The sequence below is a fragment of the Octopus sinensis genome, linkage group LG3 (genome assembly GCF_006345805.1).
Source record: "Octopus sinensis linkage group LG3, ASM634580v1, whole genome shotgun sequence".
Taxonomy (NCBI): domain Eukaryota; kingdom Metazoa; phylum Mollusca; class Cephalopoda; order Octopoda; family Octopodidae; genus Octopus; species Octopus sinensis.
The window spans coordinates 109,637,080-109,662,972 of NC_042999.1; the positions used below are offsets into that span (position 1 = coordinate 109,637,080).

The window sequence follows — 25,893 nt, forward strand, 5'->3', positions numbered from 1 at the left end:
TCTGATTTTCTGTTCAGGATTGGTTCTTAGCTTGCAGCTAACTCATTGAAAACTTCCTGTAGTGCATAGCATAGAATTCACTGTACTTTATGAATATCATTTATTGCTTTTGTCCCAAGTGATATATTAGAATCAATATCACCTGCATAACTGAAAACTTTGGTGTACTGAATCCACTTCTATTAAATCTGATCTGAAATTATAGTATTTTCTGGAATGCAAGTCAATGTAGTATACAGTGTAAATATTCAAACATCCTGTTGCATTTCATGTGGAATTTTTGGTCCTCCAAAGTCATCTTGGTGTTAACCTACCTTTTTTGTCTGTAAATTTTGATCCCAAAAGTTGAATTTGCATGCCAGAAAATACCATATATTGATCAATAAGAGAAGTTGCAGAAAGGTATCATCTGGAACTCTGCTGCAAGAGATTTTGTTAATAATATGCTGATAGCTGCAATTATTTGATGTCTAATTTCCATGAAATTAATAAACCAGACTACCAAGCTGATCTGAAATACCAAGCTGTACCTTCATAGCATAAAATTTAAAGTGTAGTTAAAAGCAATGAATATTCATGTTATTAAATCAAAGACAACAAGCCAATTGAGGAATAGAATTGATATTAGACCCATAGATTTGAAGCATTCTTGTAATATATATGATGTGTTGGCATTTGTAGACTGATTTGGTGATCAATTATTAAAACTACATAGAACTGTAAAGAGTGAAAGTTTTAATGATTTTCTTTGTCTGCCAAATATTTTGTTGAAGGCATTTGTACTTTCATGTTTTTGAATTGCCTTAATTGCACATACTTCAAAATACAGTAAAGTGTAATTAAGAAAAGAAAAACTACAGGAACTTAATTTACCTTTAACAAAATCAGTATTATTTCAATTAGAAACTTTTATTATTTCTACATTGTTTCAAATACAGAGTACATTCTATCATTCAATATATATATATATAAATAAATATAAATATATATATATATATTATATATATATATATATATATATATATATATATACACATACATATATATATATATATATATATAATATATATATATATACATATATATATACACATACATATATATATAATATATACATATATATATATACATACATTATATATATATACATACATATTATATATATATACATATATAATATATATATATATAATATATACATACATATATATATATATATACATAATATATATATATATATACATACATATATATATATAATATATACATATATATATATATATATATACATATATATATATATATACTATATATATATATATATACATATATATATATACATATATATATATATATACATATATATACATATATATATATATATATACATAATATATATATATATATACATACATATATATATATAATATATATATATATACATACATAATATATATATATATATACATACATATATATATATATATACATACATATATATATATATATATATATACATACATATATATATATATATATATATACATAACTGAAAAAATAATTGCTATATATATATATATATATATACATTTTTCTACTTGCTTAATCCAGAGAAAGGGTAAGTACTCATGACCTTTGCAAGCCCTCTGAGACTAGTGAGTATGATGTTATATCTGAAATATGAGCCTAAATATTACTATTACCCATTGCTGTTAAGATAATTTTTCAGACTATTAACATCTCATATTCAGAGAAGGAACATTAAAAAAAAAAATTACTTCTTCAGAATGTTTTGATTGCTATGTTGGGTGAGTACATAGTTCTAGATAGTTTAGGAATAGGAACCTTAATTTCTAATCTAGACACAGTAATGCTCTTGCATGTTTAGAGGTCTAGTATAAAAGAATGCTGTTATCCTCGGTTGTCAAATAAGTTTCTAGTTTAAATACAGTTTGGAATTATCTACACATTCTGGATTAAAATACCTGATGATGATTGGAGACTGATCAAAACAGCATAGATGTAGATATTTTTAAAAAATGCTTCATCTTTATAATTAGGTTAATTGTCTGAAAAATTATTATTTTATTGACAAAAAGAAAAACTCATATCAAACATTTAACAGTTACTAAGGTATTATTTTGTTCCTTTTACTTGGAAAACAGATTTTAGCTGAGATTCTAAGCTGCAAAAGACATTATTGTAACTTGTAAAGTCACTCTGGTCATTTAAACACATAAATTATTGTATTTAGTTCTTTTTCGAATTTCTAATAGTTACATGCACCAAATTGTGTTCTCTTTTTTTCATTATACATCAACGATCTATTCACTAACACTTTATATACTCATGTTTGTCGTTTTCTTTTGAAAGTGAGAGCATATGATCAAAGAGAATGGAAGGAAAGAGTTCTGTTTAGGATTGTATGGAGTTAGATGTGATGAAATCAATGATGTAAAATATATGATGATGATCAAAGATTTTCATGTTCACATAAATATTTGTGTTTCTACTAATTGGTGCATCTGATACTATTTAATCTACTAATACTAAAATAGTTGGGTTAAACAGAGCAATGCCTCAAAACAGTGCAACCATCTCTTTGTGACAGAAAAGCCATCTTAGTGGTGCATAATAGCAGTGATTTGATGGTTTGGTATTATTAATGTCTCACCACATTACAAAAAACAATATACATTAGATCACCATTTTTTGGCATCCTTAGTTCCAAACTCATGCTGGACTTTTCATTTCAGTGGACTGGAAGAGACGGGATAATAGTAAAGTTTAGTAAACTTCTAGAAGACTACTACCATGTTAGAAATATTACTGTTTCTAAGTCTCTCAAAAGGAGACTACGGCAGTAGTACTGGATATTAATAGTTATCGCCAAGCTAATATGGCAGTCCATAAATATATGATGAAAGCTGCCATTGATTAGCTCCAAGAATATAGGATGAAAGCTGGGACGAAAGCTGAGGTGTTGGCCTCTTGGAGCTAATCAACGGCAGCTTTCGTCCTATATTTATGGACTGCCATATTAGCTTGGTGATAACTATTAATATCTACTAACATGTTAACATTTTGGCAACTAAACAATATCAACATCTTTGTTTATTTGTTATCATGAAGGTGGAAACATTATTCCAGCCATCCAACTATAGTGCAAGACATTAAATTTTGCTTATGAAATATTTTCACCTTCATATTACTATAATAATATGAAGATTCAAATATTTCAGAAACAAAATCTAAAGCCTTGCTCTAACTTCCTAACTACTGAGCCTTCAGAGGGACCTCCCTTGAAATATAACTGTAAGGGCTTATATTTGCCTTTTCCTCTTTCATTCTTCTACATTTCTTGTAGTGGAGGTGAGTTATGCATTAACTTATTCTTCTCAGAAAGTACGTGTTTAGGGATTTAATATGTGGTACTAGATTTAGATTTAAACTTTTGCATCATTATAATAGTCAAGTGTAGGATGTTTTGACCTTCAAGATATGTTACTAGTGAATAAACAAATGTGTCGTGAAGGATTGGTATTGAAATGTTATTAATAATAGTCAGAGGAAATGTAAATGTCCTCACATGATTATGTTCAGATTAAAAGAGGTATCCGATCATCTGTTGGAAACTTGCTGTTGTACCTGCATTAATATTTGAAGGCAGATTTAGTTCTATTCAAGTCCAGATTCCATTGGAGTTGATCTTGTTTTCCATCCATCAAAAATTGATACAAAAAGTACGAATTGAGTTGATATGATTGACTGGCCTGTACTCTGGGGTGTGTGGTCTAATGCCTGTCTCAAAAATCAGTAATTATCCTCATCTGTCTAATTAGAATGAAGCTAGTAATAGTTCAAGAGCATGATGCAGTACTTTTATTTCATTCAGTTTCTCTTTTAAATGAATGCATTTTTTTCTCATAGATTGACAGGTTACGAAACTAGTAATAACAAATGGTGTAATATAAACAGCAGTTTTGCTACACAACAAATGTCACTAGTTTATGTTTTTATGCTTCAACAAACCTCTTGACATCATAAATGGCTTATTGCATATTAAAGTTTGCAGTTGATACATGGGCTGGTTTCACAAATTTCGCAATATTTTTCACATAATACCTTAGGAAAAAGTGAAGTAAAACTTATTCATAGGTCAGTTATAATTAAACTTTGGTTTTGAACTTTGAAAAAGAATAGCATTCACATTAAGTAGAATGGATTATAGCTATTTCAGATCATCGTAGTTTTACTAATATGAGATGGTTATGAAATTAAAATATCAGTAAACAGATTATAGATACACAATATAATCAACTAATTGATTATAATAGCATGTATTTTAAATGACTACAAAAAGAAAAAAAACCTCAATCATCTTAAAACAATCCATGTCAATATACTTTCTTAAAAGGTAAATAAAAATTATGCTTTCTTAATAATATCAAATTCTATATCTGCATGGAACACCCTTCACAATTCATGTAGTTTATCGTATTTAGGCAACTAATTTCTTCAAGCTGTTTCCATTTATTGTATAGGAAAAGTGCTATAATGTTCAAGCAGGAATCTTACTTATTATACATCTTGTAGCAATAGTCTTTTAAGGTTTGGTTACTATCCCAGCTCTTGAGATAACTATAGTGTTTACTTTAATTATACTACATTTGTATTCAAGTAGTTTGTAAATTATACTTGTCCACATCTGTAATTGACTAAAGAATTTTTGTAGATAACCAACAATGTAATCATGTGTGTTTAATGGTTTTGCAATGTTGCACATTATATATATGTACACACACACACACACATGCGTGTGTGTGAGTGTGTGTGCTTGAGTGTGTGTATATATTCATGAGAACTGATATATTTTGGTTTCTAGAGATACATTCTGTGTATATGTGTGTGCATGTAAGTATATAGTCTTATAAAGCTTAATACATTTTACAATGATATGGAGATGGGCAGTAAAACCTTTTTATTTTCACTCATTAAATACACTAAACTGCCATAAAATATGATTTATTTCTGCAGTTTTGATTAGCTCTTACTTTTTTTGTGTCATAAATAAAATACTTCACTTATGGGACAAATATGACACCTACTGAAAATGGGGATCAGATTGAAAAATATTTTAAAAAAAGACATAGGCTTAAAGTAGTTTACTAATTTCTTTTTTGTTTTTATTTATTCTTTGTAACAAAAGCATATATACAGTAAGCAAAGACATTACAATAAAACCACCAACAGCAAATAAGAGATTTGGAAATATGAATCAGGGAATATAATTTTGAGTTTTTGCTATTTTGTGCAATTACTGAGGATCAAGTTGAAGGTGGAGATTTCACATGATCCATTTGACAGTAACACATAGAGAGCCAAGCATGTGCATATTAGGTAAGTTAACTGCAGACAAAAATGACTTAAGCACCAAAGATATTTTACTTCACTCAGTTAAAGGAAATAGCTTTCCTTTAGTTTGTAATGTTGTTATTGGTTGGTTCATATATCACCTTATCAAATATAGTATAATGTTAATAATAACAGTGGAGAGTATTGACTACCAATGGAGGAAGGAATATCTGATGAAAGAACCAATCAATAATTATAAATACAACATGTCTTGGCTTAACTATTTTACCACAAAATTTATATCGTGGCAATTTCTTTGATAGCAAGAACCCATTTCATATCAAGTATTTTAAAATCTTAAATGTGCTTGTTTCTGTATGTATGTGTGTATGCATGTGTGCACGCATATGTATAACATAATATGTTTGTAACTAATTGAAGTAAAACAATGATAACTAGTTAAATTAGAATGATTTTTGTTGGTAATTAATTCAATGGTGTTCATAACCAAAAGTTAATACAAGTTGACCAGTGTCTAGTTTTGTTGCTATTATGAGGTTGATTTTGGTTAGCTTAGATGAAAAAGAAAAATATTGTTAGAATTATGTATATATCTCAATCTGTTTTGTAAAGTCTTTATTGATAGTTTTATACTAAAACATCACCATATTTTCTATTAAAAATAATATTTTTGAAGTTTAAAATTCTCTTAACCTAAATAATAGATGATGTTTCTGTATGGAGCATGTATGTTCACACACTTGCAGACAGTACCAAAAAAGATAAGTAAATAAATAAAAAAAAAAAATAGCAGGCTCTCCAGAGATGTACAAGAAATCAATGACTATTTTTTAAAGTTTTAGGACTTTTCCACTTGCGAAAGTATATGTTTAGTACAAACCAATATACTTAATATATAAACATGAATAGAAAGTTCAACTGTTGTACTAGGGCTTGACCTAAGAAGCTTGACAGCATTTAAATTAAAGCAAGATTTTGTCATTAAAATAAATTATAAAATTATATATATATATATATGCAACATAGTTGCAATATATCTATTATCAGTGTAATACTGTTGAATCCGCAATCAGCCCACTGCCTTTTAATATATAACAGATGTCATTTAGAAAGATTATCTGCATTTTAATTCCTATATTCTGAAAAAGATTTCTAATGCTTATTTATTTTCCTTTCCTTGTGAAGCACATTTTCTTTTAAAGAAAATTAACAATAGTAATAATGACGATGATGATGATGATGATTATGATGATGATGATGATGATGCTAATAAGTTTTAAAAAATCCCTTCCAATAACAACTCAATATTAAACAATTAAATTTCAATAGCATCAAACCAAGAAGATGTCCAAATATATTTAACGTTTTGTGCTTTTTTTTCCTTGTTTTTGTCATTTAAATGTGAATTTCAGATTTTTTTTTATACATAATATACAGTTTGGCATCTATGAAACCATATTATGACAAAAAATATTGAAAATATAATTTCATATATTTACATGTTTTAGTTGGCTAAAACTATTTTGCACATCTAAATAACTGAAAACTTATAAAAATGAATGGAAATTGATACCTGGAAGCCATGTTTAGCTATTCTCTCATAAATAGTATCTATTAGGAAAGATAAGGAAAAAGTAACAATTGGCTATTCTATACTTTCTTATGTAGTTGGAAAGAAGGTGTCGTTGAGAGGTCATTCTTTAATCTTTCCACAGAGCGAAAAATAAAAATAAATAAGTAAATACATAATTTAAATAAAAATAAAAGTACATTTTTTACAAATCAGATTTTCTTTGGTTTTGAACAGAAAATTTTGGTTCTAATCTAATTATTTAAAGAATCCAGAAATTAAATTGAAAGAAACCTATGAAATTCTAAAAACATTATAAGGGAATAGTAAACTTCAACAGAGGAGTATTGTAAATGTTATACTTGATATGTATTGCTTTCTTTGTTTATGGTGGGTGTATGGATAACTGTAAATTTAATAGTAGTGAAGAATGAATATGAAGTTATTAACTCTAATTTCATTTATTTTTTTCCCCAGGTTCCAAAGGACTATTGTGATCATCATACAATTAAATTCTCATACACTTCTTTTTTACAAAAAGGAGTGTATGAAATTTTAAGTGTATGAGGATCACAAAAATATCTAAGGAAGAAAACCCTAAAATATAGGTTTAACATTACTTACTATTATTATGACCACTACAAAGAAAGCACTTTCCTCTCTACTTTCTATTCTTTTCCTGGCAATAATTTATTCTGGGATTCTATATTACCCTTAAATGTTTTTAAATAAACTAGTTTACAGGAAAAATAGGTTTCAATTTTCATCAGTTTAGGGAAGGAAAACTTAACGATGATGAACACTATTTTTATATGTCAGAATAATAATCTATTTCTTTATTATTAACTGAGTAGAAACATCTGGAAGTTGATTATCTGTACATCTGTAACTCTTGTCCCTATGTAAACCAAAAGTATGATGAAAAATGGTTATGCTTCAATCAGTTTCAAGCTGCAAAGTAAATATGATAAAATGCTATATATAAAAAAAAGAACAGAAACAAGAAAATTTTCAAATGTTACTATTATTTGGTTGCCCAATGACATGATGGCAAACTTGAAAGTGCATTATTTAACTTAAATTTCTGTTAGGTTCAAATCAACTCTCTTTGTACCAAAATTAAACTGGATAAGTTGTTGGACTATATGAAAGCAAAGATATCAATATTTAATATCATTTGCAATGTTTCCTACTGCAATATTACTTAAGAAAAAACTAATTTAAAATTAAGCTTGTGTAAATTAGAAAGAAAATCTGGTTACCATCAAATTTTGAAGTCCAAAATTCAATTTTTTACAACCAAAAACATTAATTTTGCCCCCTTTTTTTAAGTTAATACAAATGAACTACATAAATATATTCATTAGAGCTTCTGATCTACAATGATTTAATTTCTAATAATTATAGAAATCAGTATGTTCAAAAATATCCTTTGTTGAAGAATCTATGTTTATAACTGAAATCATTTTGCTAAGTAAATTGTTTGATTGCTCCACTTTTTGAATATGATAAAGACTAAGACATCTTATACAAAATGTAGATAGAAAAAGAAATAACCAAGTGCCACACATTGTCCATGTGTTGCAGCAACACCTTATCATCCTAACCAACTATATACTGCATAATTTGTGCTAAATATTTGAAGCTTTGTGTAATAAGCATGCCTAATAAATATGCACCAAAACTATGATTGTTGAGTTTCAGTTGACTTATAAACACAATTCTTAAAAATAAAAAGAAAGCAATTAAAAGTGGAGAACAGACTTGACAGTGTTTGACATTCTTGCAGTTAGTTTGTTTTATCAAGAAAATGATGTTTATTAAACACTGCCACTTGTAGTGGAGGAGAGTTAATTGATAATTTAACTTAGGTAATTTTTCTATTATTTACTTGAGGAACAAATTCAATAAGCTGTAGCATTGTTTTTTTTTTATTACAAATAACTCCATGGTGATGGCTGTCCATAATTCTTACTGTTCAGCATAATTTTATCTGAATCCTCAAATATAGCTGTCTCTTAAGAAAAATAATACAAACAATATCCAGTATAATAAGACTTAAATCCAAAACAATTTTCAAAAATTTATGTCAGTAATTATACATTTATTTCATAAGAAATATTTTAGCACAGGACTTGGCAGATTGTTACAGTTTCTATATATGCACACATCAGTATAACAACCAGATTTTTGTTTTAAAAAAGGAAGAAAAAAAAAGAAAACATTAAGGATGGTTGCTTCTTTGGTTTTTCTTTTTTTTATTTTGCTGCCTCATAGAGAGGAGAGAAATGCTGAGCTTGATTCCCAGCCAGATATAAGATGGGACTTTTTGAATTTTAGATTAGATAAAATAATTACCATAAAAGAAATTTACTAGACTTTTAAAATATTTTATTTGTTGGTAGAACTACAATATAACTTAAATGGTTGTGTTGTGTAAAGAGCTTACTATTTGTCACATTATTCAGGGGTTCATAAAGTTCAGACAACAAAGGATTTTCAAACAGGCGTTTCAGTACTTTGAGATTAAAAGACATTTAGCTATTCCCAAAGAAAGTAGGAAGGTGGAGGGACAATGAAAAATAGTCAAAAAAGATTGATTGCAAGGAGGGAGAAGAAAGGATGTAAAACTTTGATGAATAAAAACAACATAAATTATCCTAGAGGCTCAATCAAATTTACAGCAGTTTAGAATAACTCTGCATCGGCAGAGTGGGATTCAATCTGAATTTTTATAGTTCTTTAAACAGCAGAAAATTCGGCAAGTTAATGTTTTAGAAAAGTTATTGTCCCTTTTGAATATATTTACTTGACCTTCCAAAAAGAACTTTAAATTAGAAGACATAGATAAAATAAGTCATAATCAGTACTTCTGACCAATTTATCTACTGACCTTATAATCTAGGATCATCTGTATAATGTCTAAAAAGCTTTAGTGCATGTGTTACACCAGAGAGACTGATCTGTTATGTCAAATGATACAACTAAGGAAACAATAAAATCTTAGTTATTCAGCTTATTTTATTTTTTAAACTAATATAAGTAAAGTACATACCTTTTGAAAGTTAGTACTAATTAATTATGATATTTCAAGACTATCCAGAGATTAAGCAAATCACTGTTTGAGAGAGAACCATAATATGTATAATACTATGGATGTGAGGTATTTAGTCCAACTAAGCAGCAATCAAGTATATTCACTCTCTCTGGTGTTGTTACCATGACAAATATGTATTAGGATAGGTGGCTAAAAGACATGTTTTACAACTATATTTAAAACATTGGTCATACAAATAGGACTGCCACTTGTGAGTATGGTAGTGGTGGCTTAATCAAGAACATTGGGCACTAGGTAGATCTACCTAGAGATCTTGCCCCACATATTGTTTGAATGGAAATTGGCTAAGTGTGTGTGTGTGTGTTGGGTGTGTGTTAGAAAACAAAAGTAGTAAATAATTAAAAAAAAATAATGACATTCCAGTAGTCCCAACATAAACATCTAGAGCTCAACAGTTGAAGGTTGTAGCAAGAATACCTACCAAATGTACACAGATAACTAGTATAAAACAACAATTTGTACACAATAAATATGACAGTAAAACAGTGTGATACAAAGATGTATCATTAGATGTACAATGTAGACATTTGTCATGAAAACCAAATGCAGGATAACAACACTGTGATTATGAATAACTTGTTTCGATTGAGTTGTTATGCCTGGTGGTGGTCAGTCGTTGAGCTGTCTGTTAGATTGTGAAATGAGGATGAGAATGATGACAATGATGACGATGATGATGAGAATGATGATGATTATGATGATGATGATTATAATGATGGTGGTGGTTACTTACTACTTACTAGCTGTTTAATGTTTAGCCAGCAGCAGCACCTGCAAGACTCTAAATATATTTCGTATTACCAAGTACCATCTTGTACACATAGAAACAGGGTGCTGTGGCAATAATGATGAAGTGGATAACTAACTTACCTAGCATTCAACATTAGAAAGTTTACGCTCTCGGCATACAATGGGGATCAGTGCAATGAAAAAATAAATAAGTAACACACAAACACACAAACACACAAGCATTTATATCAATTATTTTCATGTGAGCAGTTTGGTTCATAAATGGTCCTTCAGTTTTAGTTTCTATCTGAGTTTATATGAAATTGAATACATATGTGAATGTATGTAAACATGATACTCATTTATCCAGGAAAATAAATGTTTTCTTAAAAATGTGTGTATAGATAGGTATATACAATATGTATGTGCATATGTACAAATACACACACACACATTCTTATCTATACATTAAAATCTTTCATGCAAGGGCTTATATTAATAATGTTTATGGTCAGATTTTATTGGTCATTGAACTTGGGCTTATTTCAATGAAGATATAATAATAATTCTAATTTTAAAAAAATGAAGTGGCAGTGATAATAGAGTTGTATTTTCATTCTTATATGAAATAACATGGTAATATAATAATTGCTAATGTTTTCATAATTAACAACTGGCCATATATTTTTAAACAGAAACTGTGAATATAAACTGCTTTGCTTCTTATGCAATTATTAAACTAAATATCTAACATTTAATGTCTATAAGCGGAATTGCAACTATAAAGGACCTAACTACAAAGCAACCAAAATAAACAATTTTTAAATTAAAATAAAATGGTAAATTATTCATATTTTTAACCTTGACCATTATTGAATTTAATATGTAAATCAAAAAGTTTTAAAACTATGAGTGATAAACTTAGTTGTCTTTGTATAGTTTTAAACTGATAATTAATGTTTTAAGAGTTTAAGAAAAGTAAACCAAATACAATATTTAGTCAATTTGTGATGAGCATTAACCACCTGAGTGAGTAATGGTTATAGTTACTATTGTTGATACAAAAGACCCGATATGTTTTGTAAATCAAAATATTTGTTACAAAGCATATGAGATGTCTACCAGAAATTTGCAGACTGAGTGAATGAAGACAATATTACTAATTTAATAAAACTAAAAGAATTAGGTCTATCATGAGTATAGAATATTTAGGAACTCTTTTAATTAAACACTAAGTAATTAATAAACATACAATTTATACGGTAATTTTTATTGGGCTTTTAAATCATTATTATAAAAATATGAAAATATTTACATTATTTTAAGAGTAAAATGTTACCATAATATTTAAATACAATAAAAAATGAAATAGTGAATGACACACAAAAAGGAATTAGATTTATGAAAATCAGAGCAGTTTCCATTTAGTAACAACTAGGTTCAACATAGAAAAATTTCTTAGATATCTTAAATTAATAAAAATTTTAAGTAGATGACACAAACATAAGTTAAATAATATTATATTGACAACAACTGAAAAGTATTGAGTGACACTGACACTGAATCACAAAATTCTGCATCCATCATTATTCTGCCAAATGTAAATTTGTATCTTTTGTAAAATGTACATGTTCTAATGCATGAAAGTAATTTATTTTATTCAAAATTCTAGTTAATTTATTAATATCTAAATCAGATTTAAACTCTGAAATAGTACAAAGAAGCTTGAAATTAATTTGAATTCTTATTAGTATGGACTCACACTAACTCAGAATGCAAAACTAATCAATTTTAATCGTAATGGTTTTAAAGCAATATTTTCATATCATACTAATTAATTTTATAATAGTCTAATACAAACAAAAAGTAAGCAGTAAATATGTTTATTGTATAATCTAAATTAAAACCTGTGTTAAAAGTAAAAAGACATTTTTGGAAAAGTGAATATCACTTTAAAAAAATCTGAACTGGTCCCAGGCAATCTCAAAATTAGCATCACATTTTACATTTCAGCTTACTTGTAAATATCTTAATAATTATTTTCTAAAACCAAAATATGCTTTGATGCTAATCATTTCTATAATTGCATCAGATTTAGATGGTCTTTTTTGTGGTTTGTAGTTTCTTGAAAGCAACAAACTTATCCATTTCCTTATACTATTAAATTATTATTGAAATAATTTTAATATTTTAGAACCAGGCTGTGTGCCTAGAGTAGAAAGAGTATTATTTTAGAACTAGTTTTAGCTTCATTTTGTTTGTTCAAATATATAAGTGAATTATTCTCTGTGTAGATGTGGAAAATAAAATTTGAATGAATGTTTTCCCATTCCTATCAAAATACTATAAAATCCAATGAAAAATGCTGGAAACAGTATTTGGCTTGGTTACTTTATAAAATCTGACCAACAACTTATCAATGCCTCATTTAATAAATACTGCAAATTTTTAAAAATATCAATCAAATCCTTAATTTTCTTAGGAAAATTTTATCTTTCCCATATTCAAATTGGAAGAGGTGAAAAAAAAAATGATAGCCTCAAATTTTTATCAGATAAAATATTGGTGATTTCAGGACCTGAACATTCTCTCCATTGTCTGCTCCTCTCCTAAAGGCATGAAAGGTTTAATGAATGATAAGCTTTATCAAACCTGAACCACCTTTTAAAGTAAATATCTTAAGTCTCTAGAGTGGGAATAATCATTTTTAGATAGATATTTTCTGCTTATATTTCTTGACCTTTTTGTTCAAGATTTCAAATTATAAACAATTGATGAAACAAGCATCAAAAATTTATATTGGAAAATTTAGTGTCTGAAACAAAACTGATTTTCAAAACAAAAATTTAATCTCTAAGTTAAATTTTAAAGGGTGAAAATTTAAAAACCACCTTTAATTTATAAAAAAAAGAAATGAAAATTAGTTTTAAATGCAATATCAGGTTTGTTTCATAATATGTTTAAGCTTATTTACCTCTGCAGGGAGAGATAATTTATGTGAATGATATAATGAACAGGTTTGAAAAGTGAACCATCTTAAAAATTTTGGAAATAAAGAAAGTGTATTGAAGAGGTAACAGCTAGATATGATAAGTGATGTTCCAACCAGACACCATTTCAACTACTAGCTGAAACCCTTCTTGTTTGTGAAAATACGTATGAAAGACCATACATATAGTATTTCACTGAAATAGTACATGAAACTCAAGTATGGAACATCTATTTGTGTTCAATTAGAGAGACATACACTCACACATACATACACTATATTCTAAATGACACACTGAATTGGGTTGTGATATGTTGAAATCAGGCGGTGTGTTGTTAAAAAATATAAATAACTAAAAGATGACCTGTAACAAAACAACACTAAAACAAAAACAAAATAAAGAAAAAAACAGTCATCACAGAAGAATAAATATTAAACATTGTGAATGCAGGATTATTCATCATCTCCTCTTGTCATACATGTGCTGCTGGGATAAACTTCTGGCTTGTTTGCAATATCTTTTCTTTTTCTGGCATTGTATTTATAATTCTTTTTGTAAGACTTTTTAAATGAAAGACCGGCGCCATTTCTCCATTATAATATAGAAAATCCTATAAGGATTTTGATGTGAACAGTAGTAGTAGTGGTGAATTGATAGTATTAATAATAATTGTAAATATATTAAAGGGGTTTTGGCCAGCAAGTTTTTAAATTTCAGATAAATATCCCCAAACTTCTTTCTCATATAACAATTGATCTTTTAAGTTTATAATTCTCAAAAACCTTTTTGTTGTTACACCATTATTTTCTTTTTACAATCAAACTCATCATCATGTTTAAGTATTTTTGATATTATATATATACATACATACATACATATATATAATATTTTTAAAGTAATTCAAAATGTTTCTTGTTTTTTTTTCCATTTTTGTTCATATTTTTCCAATGACAAGGCCTTGGCAGTCCTCACAGAATTTCACAGAAATTTCTAAGAGCCTTTTTGAATCATGTTAGTCTTGAACCTCCACCGGAACAGGTTGGTGTAAATGATGGCATCTGTTGAGATGCATAGTTTTTTATATGTTGTAAACTGAGCAGGCTATTAGCAAGCATACTGTCTCTTGAAGACATACCCACATTCAAATTCCTTTCTGGAGGGTCAGATTTACGAAATCCTAAGGGATCATAAGGAAAATAACGTGGAGAAGTCATTGATGAAATATGGGGCAAAGGGGAATTTAAACTATTGGCTCCTAAACTTGAGCCATATGGGTATGTGGAAGCTGTCGTGCTGCTGGGTACAGGACTGCCAAATTGGTGGGGAATCGGCATGAAGGCTGAAGAAACTTTCCCACAAGAACCTGTAGAGTTATCAGGCTGTCGATCTGATCTTCCATATTCTTCACTGGAATGGTCTGGCTCTTGCTTGATAACAGGACGAGGAGAAATTTTATTGGAGCTGTCCTGTGAATGTTTGGCCATATGTCTTGTTAAATAAGTCTCTTGAGTATAGGATTTTCCACATATGCGACATATGTGTGTTTTTAAATGTTTTGTGTCCGAATGTTTCGGGATATGCTCCCGCAGACTTGCCTCGTCAGCGTAACATTTATAGCAGGAATTGCAGCGGTATGGCTTGTCAGTCATGTGAGAGCGTGAGTGTGACTGCAGGTTGGAGAGCTGTGAGAATGCCTTGCCACATCCCGGGTGTAAGCATTTATATGGCTTCTCCCCAGTGTGGGTGCGGATATGTTGTTGCAGATGGGACAGCTGAGTGAACTTACGCTCACAGATCTCACAGCGGTATGGCTTGATGCCTGAGTGGATACGCGCATGCTGAGACAAATATGATGAGTTGGCAAAGCACTTCAAACATGTGGGACACTTGTACGGCTTCGGATCCTGCTTGTGTATTTGTTGGCAGTGGATCAGCATGTCCGATTTGGTTGTAAACACCTAAGTGAGACAAAAAAATAAAATTCACCTGTTAGTGACATTCTTATTTTTACACGGAAGAATAATTAAACCAAGAAAAAGCTGCTGGCATTTGAATGATATATATATATATAAAAAAAGAGAACAAAAAAAAAGTTTGGTGCCTTTGCTGGAGGCAGAGGAAACAGAAAAGAAGGTTGACATTACCAATTTGATTGGTTGGATTTTGAAAGTGTGACCTTTTCTGGTGTTTTCAGAACAAATGTGTAATTCCGTTGGACATAGCTGCCTTTTGTAAATACCCTGTTCCATTGATGCCATACAAATGATTGTACCCAAAATGTGGCAAGGCATTCCCACAGTTTTCTAGCCTGCAGTTACCCTCACACTTTCTCAACAGTAGACAACTTATAGAACCATACTTTGAAGCTGCAATAATTGCTGCAATGCTATGTTGACATGATTCATAATCAAGGAAGGATGAAAAATGTTTTCCATACAAGTAAATTTTGTATAATCCAGTTTGACACTTTGGGATTAGATTAGAATTTTGCTTCTATTTTTCACATAGTTCCCTAATGTCATGATTGATTCTCAGTTTTTGTATGGAAATTGATTGATGTTTTGATGATGCCTACAAGCTGAGATTTAATATATGTAATTCTTAATTTGGAAATGGTGCCAGTTGAATAATTTCCTTGATTTATTAAATTTTATTCATATTTTAAATTTATATGCACATACATATATATATATATATATATATGCATACACACACATATACATACATGCATATACATACATATATGTATATATATATATATGAGCTGAGTGGAAAAAAATCTATGATAAAAAAACATATTTCATAATTATAAACAATAATGTGAATACAGAGCTGAAATTAATAAAAAGTACCAATAAAAGTTACTTAAACAATAACAATATGACTTGCTGAAAACTGAGAATTTAATTATTTAGATACAAGTAGCAGAGCTGAAAACTCCAGAAGTTTTAAAATTTTTATTGATGAGTAGAAACTATCCATATGAAGTTATCTTCAAATATCACAAACAGAATATTAAATCTAAAAAATTATTCATGCAATCTCTTCCAGTAACTTAAACATGAAAAATAGATTTACAAACAATACTGTTAATATTTTCATTTACATTTTCCACAAAAAGACATCTTACCTTCTTTACTGATAAACAGTTTAATGGCATTTTTTTACTCATTGAAAACTTATCTTATGTTTTAATATGTAAAATAAGACTTTTAATCAATTGCTGCAAAGTGTGTGTATGCACACACACACACACACCATAGGTAGGCTATGTTTTAAATAGCAGCAGTCCAATAAGCTTTTAAAGCTCTAAAGAAAAGTTGCAACTTCAGATAAATTAGTAGAGGAGACTTTTTTCCATATAATGTCTGACATAGATGTAACAATAGTTTTTCTCATTTGGCACTTCTAACTGAGATGTATGTATCTGTAATACTTTATGCAAGTTAGTGTAGATATTGTTAAGTACTTTAGTAAGCAGTGAAACACATCTGTGTTAATAATTAAAATTACTGCTTAAATGTAAACATCCACCCAACTCAAGCCATCATGGGAAAACAGGCTAAGTTACTACAAATGGTGAATAAAATGTGCATCTTTTCTCCAAAAAGAATAGCCTGAAAAATTTGCCTTACACACCCAGAGCAAAACTAATTATTTGATTATCAAAGCATAAATTAATGCTGACGTGTAATTGATTGGAGATTATTTTCAACCTAATTGCTAATATAATATGCTTTCCCAAAGTAGCATAGATTGGAAGAATTCATAACAGCTACTTTCTAATAATTTTCATATAAAGGTAGTTATCTTTTAAACTTTCTTTTGTCTCCTTTAGTCAACTATATTGTTTTATGTTAGATCCTGGAATCTCTTCATTACATTTGCATGTTGTCTCCATATTATCAGAATCTTTGTTCAGAAAAAAAAATATTCTGAGTAGATCTCATCTAAGATGCAATGGTGGTAAATGACAGCATGTAGAAAGGGACTATATTGAAAACTCCTCCAACCCATACAAGAGACTGAGACAATAACGTAGTTGAATATTTACCAAGAAAGTGCTCAATGTAAATTATTAGGGAGTTCATATTTAATCGAAAATAAAATTTATTTTACTTGAGAAATTCAGTTACAAAAAGTACCAAAGTTTCTACTCATCTTGCTTAGTTTCGTTTTGATCAACATAAAGATAATTCTGAATAAAATCAACTAGTTTGCTGATGAATATATTTCTCTGTTGCCTTATAATAATACTACTGGTATTTAATCAAATATCATTTAATTTGGAGAGCATAGCCATTGAAATTGAATAATTTTGTTACCCATAAGCTATATTCTAAAATAGATTTTATAGGAAAATAAAGAAATTAGAAACAAATTCCTGAAATTTTACAAATAAGTATTCTTCAGAAAAATTGAAAGAAGCAATTTTACTCTTATACTTTTTAGTGATTACACATTTAAAAGGGTGAGAACATCTAAGAAATATAAGTGGCATTTCAATAGAATATTAATTACAAAATACAATGGTTAACATTTGAGAGTATAAACAGTCACTGTATATTTATTGATAAAAAATTGCTTGGAGATGTCAGTAAGACTTAAATGGCAAATATTTTAATAAGTTGCACAATTTGGAAAGCCAAAACAGTTGTTGAGGAATTTGTAGTTAACATGTAATAACTACTAGCTAACATCATCTACTACAGTGTTATCTTCACAGTGTAATTTCTTTAAGCAATTCAATTATTGAATTAAAATAAATAAAATATTTAATTCATTATTTACATAATGATGAAGACTATACAGTTATCTAATAAAATTATTACAAATTATTTCCCCCAAATAATTTCATATACAGGATCTCTAAGTTTTTCTTTTTTTCTTCTATGAATCCACCTGTTTTAACTTGATCAAAATGTATAGCCTCAAGCATTGAACACAAAACAATAAAAAATTTTCAAAGTAAAATAAATTGTACTTTTTCTGTTCAGATTGAAAGTAAAACATGTGATGGTTAAGAAAATTTGCTAAACATTTACTTGCTATTGTTTCTAATATTTTACAACTAACCTTGAAAAGAGAAAAAAAAAGGGGTAGTGCTTAAGAAATAATTATTTTTGGTATTAAAAAAATATGTCTTAAATATTTGTCAACAGACTGAATGAACATAAATAAAATAATCTTTTCTTAGGATAGCTTTATTACAAATAGAAGGAAAAAAAAAACATTTATGGAAGTGTTTTTAAACTATTATAACAATCATTATTCCATTGATAAGAGTATGCAAGTATAGTGAATGCAAATATAATCAGTTATAGAGCCAAAGTTATTTTTGAAGAATCTCACTTCTAGGAAAGAAAACTTGACAAGAATGATGATTAATGAAGCTTATCAAAAACGGTTAAGAATAAACATAATTTCTTTTCCGTAAAATGCTGGGTAATAAAAACAGAAACTTTTAAAATTCAAGTTTCTTATGAATTTGAAAATATAAAATGGGATTAAAATGGGTCAGTGTTAAACCCTATCTAGTAGATGAGCAATTAAGGGTCAGAAAATGAATAAGTTGACCTAAGATGAGAAAAAGAGAAGTTGATGTATTTAGTGTTTGATTGATGATCTAAAGATCAGATGGCTTCAAGCAGTGAAGTAATTTGATAACAACTTTAACTTCTACTGGAAGCTTCCATCAAAATTTGACAGCAATATCCATATATAAGGGATATATTACAGCAATTCCTTAGTATTTATTTGGTTATAGACAGACAAAATATTACTCTTGATATTTTGACTTTAAAATAGACTCATTAGACTCATTATCTAAATATTTTTATTAAAAGGAAAAAGAATTTGCTGATGACTTGACTTTAAAAATATAAAAAACAACTAAATGAAATTTATAGAGTTATTATTTAGCATGGATTTTAATTATTAAAACTTAATTTGGAGGTGTTGGATTTTAAGCTTAAAAGATTGGGTAGTATGTAGTAACATGTGTGATAAGTGTGTGCATTTTGTCTATCATTATCTGCACATTTGAAAAGAAAATCATATCCAAATAAAAAAAGCATAACCCAAAACTCATGCAAGATGTTCTTATATGAGAATGGATGATTATGAATAAGCATTGAAGGATATTGTTGTACATGATATGTTTAAGAAAATAACTAATGAGCGCTACACAAGAACAGTGAGTATATTAGAAAGATGCAATGAACAAAATCTAAAGAACTAAGTATATTATGAATTAGCTTTTGTGACTGTTTTCTATGTCAGTATTCAAGTAATACTATCCTAGATATGAATGTAGTGAAGAGTTCTTCATTCAGGCAAGAGGGGAATCAATAAAATTTGATAGGGAAACTAGATGTTTTTAGAAAGAGGGGACAAGGAAATCTGAGACAGGATAAAAGCTAGTCTTGAAGCTCATTGTTAAATGGTAACACGATTTCTGCTGGTGGATTTCAGATTGTCAAACAATGAAAGATCAGAACAAAACTATTTTGTAAGGAAATAAAATAGAACAGATACATACACAGCATTGGCTGACATTGGCTTGTCATGATAAGAAAGAAGTTGCAAGAAAAGCTTAACAAGTTTAAACATCCTAAGAAGTCATAGAACTTATCAAATTTTGATATATTTAGTTTTGAATATGGATTATGATGAGTAATTGGAACAGCTCAAATTAGGTGTAATACATCAGTCTAGATTGTGTTTGCAGATGAAAAAGAGGAAATTTGTAAAAGGTGGGCAGTGGAAAAATTAACTACTAAAAATAACCTGTAATAGTATTCACAACAGCTTTTTTAAAATTAGAGTATTAAGTGGGGTGTGTACATAGTGAAATTTTTGACTAAGATTAACTATGGTGGGGGTGGAAAGTTTTAGCTGGAATTTGATGAAAATATGGAGCATAATTAAGAGAATTTTGTCAAATGAAGAAAACAAACAACTTGACTAAGTTGGAATACACAAGAACAATTGGAAAACTTTTTGATATCTGCATAGATTAATCAATGCTAAACTTTACATGGTTACAAAGTTCACCTTTTTAGCTGAAGCTGATGCTGAGAATATAACTGAGGAAATAAGATTGGGGATTATTATTTGAGAGGAATAGTACATAATTTTATAATTTGAATTTAGTGGTGTTGAATGTTATATGAGTCAGTAAAGCTTCCAACTGATAATCTAAATGTTGTCTGAATACTGTGAATAATGAAGATTGAGTTCAATATTGTATACATCAGAATCATAAATGTTTTTTCTAGGAAATTAGTGTTTGATTTGGTAAATATTTATAACATTACAAGGAACATGTCTGAACAAGATAGAATGGCAGCTATTACACTTGGAAAATGTTTTGCATTTTGTGTCTGCAGCTGCAGCATTATGTTTCCATCTTATTACACACAAAAGGATGGTGGGATCTAAACATGCTAATTAGATACCTTCTAAATATCATTAGTATGATAATTCTTTATACAATTAAGTTACATGTAAAACCAAATTTTCTTTATGAAACAACATAATATTTTCATTTAAAAATAAATCATCAATCATTTACATAGATTTTAACATTTTTATTATTTTCAAATGAAAATACTATGCTGTTTCCTAAATGTTGTGTTACTTAACTAACTGGATGATGAATTATCATACTGATATTATTTAGAGCATATCTAATTACTGTTTCTAGATCCCTTTCTTTTTCTGTCTGTAACAAAAAAGTATACATGAATGCAGCAGCACATAAAATGTCTTTGAATTATAGTAGAAATCTTGTAACATGCACCATCATGAAGTTAGTGTTATACTAGTAAATTCATTATTAAAATTTAACGATTTCATTAAAATTTTAAAGCAAATAACTTTTTCTGAAAATATATTTATCAAACGATATGTCAAGTCGAAAAGCTATAATCATGTAAAGTCTATTTTCTTTTACTTTTACATAATATTTAAGCATTCCAAATGAAATCATAGTAAACTGTTAATGGCTGCAAGAAATTAGAAAATCCTAGAAATGCTCTTCCAATTTGACTGATAATAAAAGTTGATATACTTATTCTTAGGGCTTCTAATAAAGAAAAAGTAACATAATCTGCTTTATGCTTACTGCATTTAAAATTCAAATGTTGTTTGAAAAGCAGATGATCTTATTAAATCTAATTATATTTAGAATATTAAATAATACATGGGCATTTTCAAAGTATAAAGTAAATATTACCTTGAGACTCTTACTTCATTAGTAAACTTCAAATGAGGTAATTATCTGATTAAAGAAACTTTGATTGTATTCTAAATTAGCTATTTATGGGCCGGTTCATATTATTGGTTTTAAAAATGCCATGTTTTTAGAGAGTTGTCTAACTGTTATTGAGGATTTGCTCATAATATATATATATAAAAAAAAAATCACAGGAATAATACAAAAACTTTTGTAGTGAAACTTTAACAGTTTGTCAAGGTTTCTAGTTAACTTTAAAGCTAGGAAAGTCACATTTCAATGGAGCACAACCCTAGGTTGATGCTGAGCAACTTGAAATATCAGTTTTGATTAAGAAACTTTCCCAACAGAAGAAGGAGGAAGAAGGAGGAGGAGGGAGGAAGAGGAAGAAGAAGGAGGAGGAGGGAGGAAGAGGAAGAAGAAGGAGGAGGAAGTTTATTATTAAAGTTTTGGTGAAAGTATATCTATCCTAATGTGATCACCTGTTTAAAGAATCTATTTCACACACTGTGCTAAACTATCCTAACAGTGAGGCCTCACAACTTGGCAAGTGACACCAAAGTGATTAGTTCTGCTTGCCATGATGTGATGGATGACTTGCAGATGGGGATCAAATGTAAGAAGTTTTCTTGGGCTTTTTCTTTTTCTTTTCAATTCTTTATTGTTTTTAGTGTTTTATTTGAATTTTTATCTACTTTATCAATGATATAACACAATTCTGCACACATACTTAGATATATAAAATATATGCACAAAATGATAAAAAAAAAAAGTAAGCAGAGATAGCAAAGTTTAACAAATATTATTTTATGGGTCAATACTCATAGTTTATTTGATTAAAACTTTTCCTCTTAATCCTCAGGAACCAAACTAAAAGATACTAACTGGTAGGGGATATTTTATATACCAGAGCATTACAGGTAGATTTCTTTCTGCCTCCAAACGAAAAACATAAAGAAAAATAATTAAGAATGTTTTGACGAGTTTGAAAGTGCATAGAAGTTAATATCATTAAAATATATGAATTGAAACGTTGATAGAAGGAACTTAACAGTTCAATACTTGTAATTAATATCACTTTGAAAGCACTGGTTCTTGTCTAATCACTAAAGTTAACCAGGTTAGTGGTTGGAAAATCTAGGAATTCTAAGCAACATTATTAGTTTAAAGGCCTTAGTAGTGTAGTAAGCAGCATGTCAGTCTTATACTCAATATAAGACAAAGAGGACCGAAACCTCTTACTATGCAGTAATCAATAATACTATTATAACCTTAATAATTTAGTCATGATCAGTGACAGTAACCAGATTATACGAGAGTTGTACTGTATGCCTAAAACTGATAGTTTATGTAAAAAGGTTTTTTTTCTGCTTCAGAATAAGTATGAGAATTCTCACTTAGAACCACTTATTTTACAAATACCCATGGGAAAGATACATCTCAGCATCCAATTTCTGTGCCTCTGAAAATCTGAGTTTCTTTCGTCTTTTTCTATGGTAATATTCAAGATTCCTTTGTTATCTTATATGGTAATATGCAAGAGTCCTAGTTTTCTTCATTGACAATAATTCTCATTATTTGAATTGTTCTCATTAGATGTTCTACATATAATAGTTTACTTTTTTCCTAATGAACATGCAAGGAAAGTTATTCAGTTTATTATAGCTACAAGAAATTTGAAAAATATTTACTTTTCTTTTTACTAAAATAATGCTTTCTTCATACAAAATACAATTTATAAGACTAAAAATATAAATACAAGGAAATGTCAAAGAGAAATTACGACTGATTTGGAAGTGTTGAATGTTGATTTAGATTCCAGTTGTGAAGACTATAAAAACCCAGAAAGTTGAGCTGTTATGATACTGCTTTCATTGTTAGAAGGTTTAGAAAATCCATCCATTCTACATCAGCAATGTGGGAACTAACCATAGAAAGTCATACATTCATTCTCTAAATAAGACCATCTCATGAAAATTAACTTTTTCTGAATCAAATTGTATGCATGTACTTCATATAGCATCTGCTATATGAAGTACACACAGTTTGTCATGGTTTTCTTTCGCTAACTTAACTTAAAAGTAGCAAAATTATTTTATATAACAGATAAATCACAATAAATAAAATAAATTATTGTTTTTTGATTTTTTTGCTAGTTAATTTTACTTTTTTTCTGGTTTTTACTATCTATAAAAATTTTCTCTAAGCTTTATTCTCTATTTCACTCTTTTTTTTTTTGTATCAGTAAACATCTAGAAAGATCCAAACTTAAGTATGATATTTTCTTACCTGGTCGCACATCTTGCACTGGTAGGTTTTAGCAGCTTTGGTGGGCTTCACTGGCTGGGGTACCACCAAGGGTGCATTGGCAGCTGGAGTGGATGAGCCAACATGGGCAGTCCGATAGCCTCCGTTACTCTGAGTATTCGGACGTAAGTCTTGAACTCGATTCATATTATCTTGATTGACACTATCTGTAAGCATATAAAATGACATTCAAACTTAATAACAAGGTTTTCAAATCCTGTAAATAGCAGAGGCCTACAGAGTTGCAGCAGAATATTACAAGCTGTTAACACAGATTAGACAAATTTGATGGCCCTCTAATGAGATATAAGAATTCATATGTTGTAGTGCTTACTGTAAAATTGCTGTCAATTACTAAACAATTTTGATGAAAAATCTAAAGCCACAATAGTTTTCTCTTGAAAAATCCTAGACATAGGATACTAGTTACATATAACAGGTTTTCCAAAATTTCTAGAAAATTACTGGTCTTCACCAAAAAATTGAACAGATTTTAAGATAATATATATTTTTTGTATCCATCACTAATAAACTTTAATCAATTTTCACTAGAACAGATCATTAATATCTGAAATAACACTAAATGTATTTTGTAGACAGTAATAAGTAATATCCTTGAAAAGCAACTTTGTATCTACTTTGTTTGTACTAAATTTCTAAACAAAAGTATGAAGTTGTATTTATCATCTAGCATACAGAATGTTATACTTAATAAACCACCACATAAGAAACTAGTTGAACAAGGGCAATAGCAACAACAACACTAATAGCAAATATAAGTAAGGCAGGCTACAACTGATGGCAGAGACTAGAGTTGGTAGAGATTAATGAGCTGGCATTTTTTAACTGATGTGGGTGGGGAAACTGAATTCCAAAGGGAATGGTGTGAAAATACAGAAACCAAGAACTATTTTAAAGAGGAGTTTGTAAGTAAAATGTTTTAAAATACTTAAAATGAATTCATTTCAACAGAAAAATTGACTTCAATATAACACTAAAAATAGAGAGAAAAATCTAATCTTAAAAAATATGGTCTCAATCTTTCAAATGTTTGTGAGACAAAAGACAAACATTTAACACACACATACACACACACACACACATACATATTTGTGTAAGGAGCCCATCTCACTGTCAACACCATAATTTCTTTCTCTGTGCAGTCTAATATCTCTGAAGGTCAAAAGTGACATGAATGAGACACTGACATTGGTTGAATCACTGGTTGAAGTACTTTTGAAACTAGCATGGTGTGAAGAATGGGTAAACGATGCTGAGACATATTTAACTGTTTAGCATTTAAACTGGTCTAAATATTCTACCTGTTTTATGTTCAAACCAGCAAGATCTGGCCTCTCACACCAATGCTACAATATCATTCGAAAAATACACAATGACATTATTAGAATCTGAAAGCTATGAGATCATGCATGATTATGCATGATTAATTCAAAACAATGAATAAATAAGCAATAAATTTGTGAGAGTAATCTGAATGATAAAGGCTTAATATCTTTCAAGAGTAATAGCTAAAAGATATGGTGTTCAATATCATTTGGAGTTT

At 28.8% G+C, this 25,893-nt stretch overlaps 1 protein-coding gene across 20 annotated transcripts in view; it reads right to left on the reverse strand.

Moving 5' to 3' along the window:
* Nucleotides 1-5,885: 5,885 nt before the first annotated feature.
* Nucleotides 5,886-25,893, reverse strand: part of LOC115209324 (zinc finger protein rotund-like) — a 428,746-nt gene continuing 408,738 nt past the window's right edge. For all 20 annotated transcript variants that reach the window (XM_036501218.1, XM_029777674.2, XM_029777673.2 and 17 more), the window contains 2 exons: nucleotides 24,312-24,496; nucleotides 5,886-15,741 (listed from right to left, as the gene is read on the reverse strand). In XM_036501218.1, the coding sequence (XP_036357111.1) occupies nucleotides 14,791-15,741; nucleotides 24,312-24,496 (1,136 nt within the window). In that variant the 3' untranslated portion in view covers nucleotides 5,886-14,790. The remainder of the gene's footprint in view (nucleotides 15,742-24,311; nucleotides 24,497-25,893) is intronic.